The sequence below is a fragment of the Macadamia integrifolia genome, chromosome 5 (genome assembly GCF_013358625.1).
Source record: "Macadamia integrifolia cultivar HAES 741 chromosome 5, SCU_Mint_v3, whole genome shotgun sequence".
NCBI classification, from domain to species: domain Eukaryota; kingdom Viridiplantae; phylum Streptophyta; class Magnoliopsida; order Proteales; family Proteaceae; genus Macadamia; species Macadamia integrifolia.
The window spans coordinates 28,121,821-28,125,296 of NC_056561.1; the positions used below are offsets into that span (position 1 = coordinate 28,121,821).

The following is a 3,476-nucleotide window of genomic DNA, read 5'->3' on the forward strand; positions in this document are numbered from 1 at the left end:
TTTTTTTTTTTTTTTGAAGTAACATATGTATTCATCTCTTCTGATTTGTATTCAATTGCTAATTTGTGGCAGGTGGTTTTCTGGTCTGTGGTGCCCAAATTGATAAGGGAAGAGAAGATAAATCTGATGATGATAATCCTTCTACTAATCTTCTTATTCCAGTTCCTCCCAAAGGTCCTTCACAGCATCTGCATCATGAGAAGAATGCAGAAGGTTACTGGTTACATCTTTGGCACCATTTTATGGGGCTTTCTCCTTAATCTCATTGCCTACTTCATTGCTTCCCATGTAAGTGTCACTCAGATCTCTCTCTATCTATCTCTGTGTGTGTGTGTGTGTAAAGTTCTTTGTCCTTTCAGTATAATACTTCTTTCATTGATGAGATTAAAATCATGTCACCTCACACGCACGGTATGCTAAAAAAACGTAAATAAAACATTGACAGCTCTTAAAGATGACATAATATTACTCACTTTCTAATTATTTTGAAAATCATTTTTTTTCGTTAACATAAAAACAAATTCAAGAATGTTGACATAAAAACAAATTCAAGAATAAAAAAGAGACAATCAAAAGAAGATAGTTCGCCACTGTTGTTACAACAAGATGCACTCTTTAATTAGTTTTATACAAGTAATGCTAGTTAACTTCGTGCGGCCTCACACTAATACAAACACAGGGTTTTGTATTAAACTTAAGGTGGCTGGGGGTTGCTGGTATGCCCTTGCAATCCAACGAGTGGCATCATGCCTGGAACAGCAATGTGATAGAGGTAAGAAGTGCAGAGTATCTTTGTCTTGCGCAGAGGCGATCTGCTACCGGTTTCCGCTAACGGCAGATATCATCAAGACTCCATGTGGTATTAATTCGACAATGACGACAATGCCTACCGGGATTCCGAATGTGCCACTATGTTTAGACAGCAATGGACCTTACAATTTTGGTATCTATATATGGGCTCTCCCAGTCATTTCCAGCAACTCTATTGTGATTAAGATCCTTTACTCAATATGTTGGGGCTTGATGACCCTCAGGTACATTGCTTAAACTTCAATTCAATGGTTATACAGTTTTGTTGAATCCATCACCTAATTTTGATTTTCTTTCTTCTATTACAGTACATTTGGTAATATTCTTGCACCTACAAGTCAGTGGCTAGAAGTGATATTCAGTATAACTACTGTGCTCAGTGGCTTGATGCTTTTCACTCTATTGATTGGGAATATTCAGGTCAGTTAGCCAGATTGTGTTCTTTTAGTAAGATCATAATGGACCTTAATAAAACCTCCATATTGTGATAGAAAGACATTGACGGAAATTGGCATTTGTCGTATAGGTATTTCTGCACGCAGTCATGGCCAGGAAGAGGAAAATGCAATTGAGGTGTCGAGACTTAGAATGGTGGATGAAAAGACGACAATTACCACTGCGTCTGAGACAAAGAGTACGCCATTTTGAAAGACACAGATGGGCTACCATGGGTGGAGAAGATGAGATGGAATTGATCAAAGACTTGCCCGAAGGACTCCGGCGAGACATTAAGCGCTACCTTTGCTTGGATCTCATCAAGAAGGTAAAGAAAGGAAATTAAGTGGTGAACAAGTGCCTAGCGCACTTGGTAGAGTGTGAGTGTAAAAGCCCATCCTACCAGGTCGTCTTGGTGTAAGCCTTCTGGTTCACATCTTCCCTCTCCCCATGAACTTTCTTTTGGGAATTACTCCAAAGATTTTACCGTTTAATCAAAGTACTAAATCCTGGGAGATGCTAATTTTATTCTGATTATGTTTTCTATTTAGGTTCCTCTGTTCCACAACTTGGATGATCTAATCCTGGACAACATTTGTGACAGGGTCAAGCCACTAGTTTTCTCTGAGGACGAAAAGGTACACAACTAAGACTTCAAAAGTCAAGTAGTAGTATAGTTTTGATATTTGAAGTGGATTTTTCTTAATTGCTTCATGTTTGCATGGTCTTAGATAATCAGAGAAGGAGACCCAGTGCAGAGAATGGTATTTGTGATGCGTGGTCAGTTACAGAGTAGCCAAAAACTAAGCAAAGGCATGGTATCAACATGCAAGCTAGGCCCTGGGAGCTTCCTAGGGGATGAACTCCTTTCATGGTGCCTTCGCCGCCCATTCATTGATCGCCTTCCTGCATCATCCGCGACTTTTGTCTGTGTTGAAGCAACAGAAGCATTCGGCCTAGATGCACACCATCTTCGATTCATCACCGAGCACTTCCGATATAGATTTGCTAATGAAAGACTCAAGAGGACAGCCAGGTACTACTCATCCAACTGGAGAACATGGGCTGCCGTGAACATACAATTGGCCTGGCGCCTCTATATGAGGAGGAGAAGGGGTCCTATAATTCGGGCACCAGAAAATGGCAATAGCAATAGCGATCGTCTGCTTATGCGTTATGCTGCAATGTTCTTGTCCCTTAGACCGCATGATCACCTTGAATAAGCGCCTAAGCTGCCTTCATTTGCTGTTTGGCCTGAAGAATTATGAAAATTCAAATTGTTGGCTGGACTTTGGGAAATCATTGATCCAGTTTATCTAGTTACTCAAAAACATTAAAAATAAAATAAAATAAATACATTTACCTATAAAAAAATAAAAATAAAAAGGTTCTGACCATTGGATACGCGCTAGACTCTCTCTTGCGCCACAGAGGAATTCAGTTCATCTTAATGTTGCTCATGTTGTCTCTCTATTGAAATGCAATAGAAGATATTGATCATTTATTCTTCACTTGTCCTTTCTCGATACATATTTGGAATGAGGTTCCCAAAATTGCTGCCCTATCCATATTCCCATTCTCCTCCTTTAATGAAGAATGGAAGTGGATCAGAAGGAATTTTAAAAGAAGCTCAGTGTGTGACTTGGCAGCTAAAATGGTTTTTTGAGCAACGATATATCATATCTGGTGGGTGAGAAATTTGCAAAGACAGACTTCCTATTCTTTTTTACCTATAGTCAAATCTGGAATTCTATTGCCTTTGTAACAAAAACTTAGGTCAATTTCCTTCAAGCCTCATTGCCTCGGCCTCCGACACTACCAAGGAATCGCCATATAGGTTACTCTTGGGATTTTCAAATTAGACTTCTCTGAGTTACTTTTGTTGTATTGATTGTATTTTGTTTTCCTGGTTTCCCTCTTGGGTGCTTGTACTTATTTTCCCCCTTATAAATAAATTTTATTCACAAAAAAAAATAAAAATAAAAATAAAAAAAATTGTCCTTTGTGTTGAATTTATGCTTCCATCAAACTCAATTTTCTTTTTTATACCCGAAAAAAGTAAGGTTCTATCTTTTTTCACCGATCTTGGTTACAATAAGATTTTCCTTCTTAAGAATCTGATTTTAAAATATAAATGTGAGTATTCATATTATGTTTATGGAGTTGGACCACTTTTGAGAATCTTGTATGGATTACTATTGTTCTCTAAGAAACAAAATTCTCTAATTTTG

At 38.1% G+C, this 3,476-nt stretch overlaps 1 protein-coding gene across 1 annotated transcript in view; it reads left to right on the forward strand.

Moving 5' to 3' along the window:
- Positions 1-2,649, forward strand: part of LOC122080160 (cyclic nucleotide-gated ion channel 2-like) — a 7,177-nt gene extending 4,528 nt beyond the window's left edge. The window contains exons 3-8 of the mRNA XM_042647066.1: positions 73-288; positions 700-1,034; positions 1,119-1,230; positions 1,337-1,573; positions 1,797-1,883; positions 1,977-2,649. Of these exons, the coding sequence (XP_042503000.1) occupies positions 73-288; positions 700-1,034; positions 1,119-1,230; positions 1,337-1,573; positions 1,797-1,883; positions 1,977-2,468 (1,479 nt within the window). The 3' untranslated portion in view covers positions 2,469-2,649. The remainder of the gene's footprint in view (positions 1-72; positions 289-699; positions 1,035-1,118; positions 1,231-1,336; positions 1,574-1,796; positions 1,884-1,976) is intronic.
- Positions 2,650-3,476: the final 827 nt, after the last annotated feature.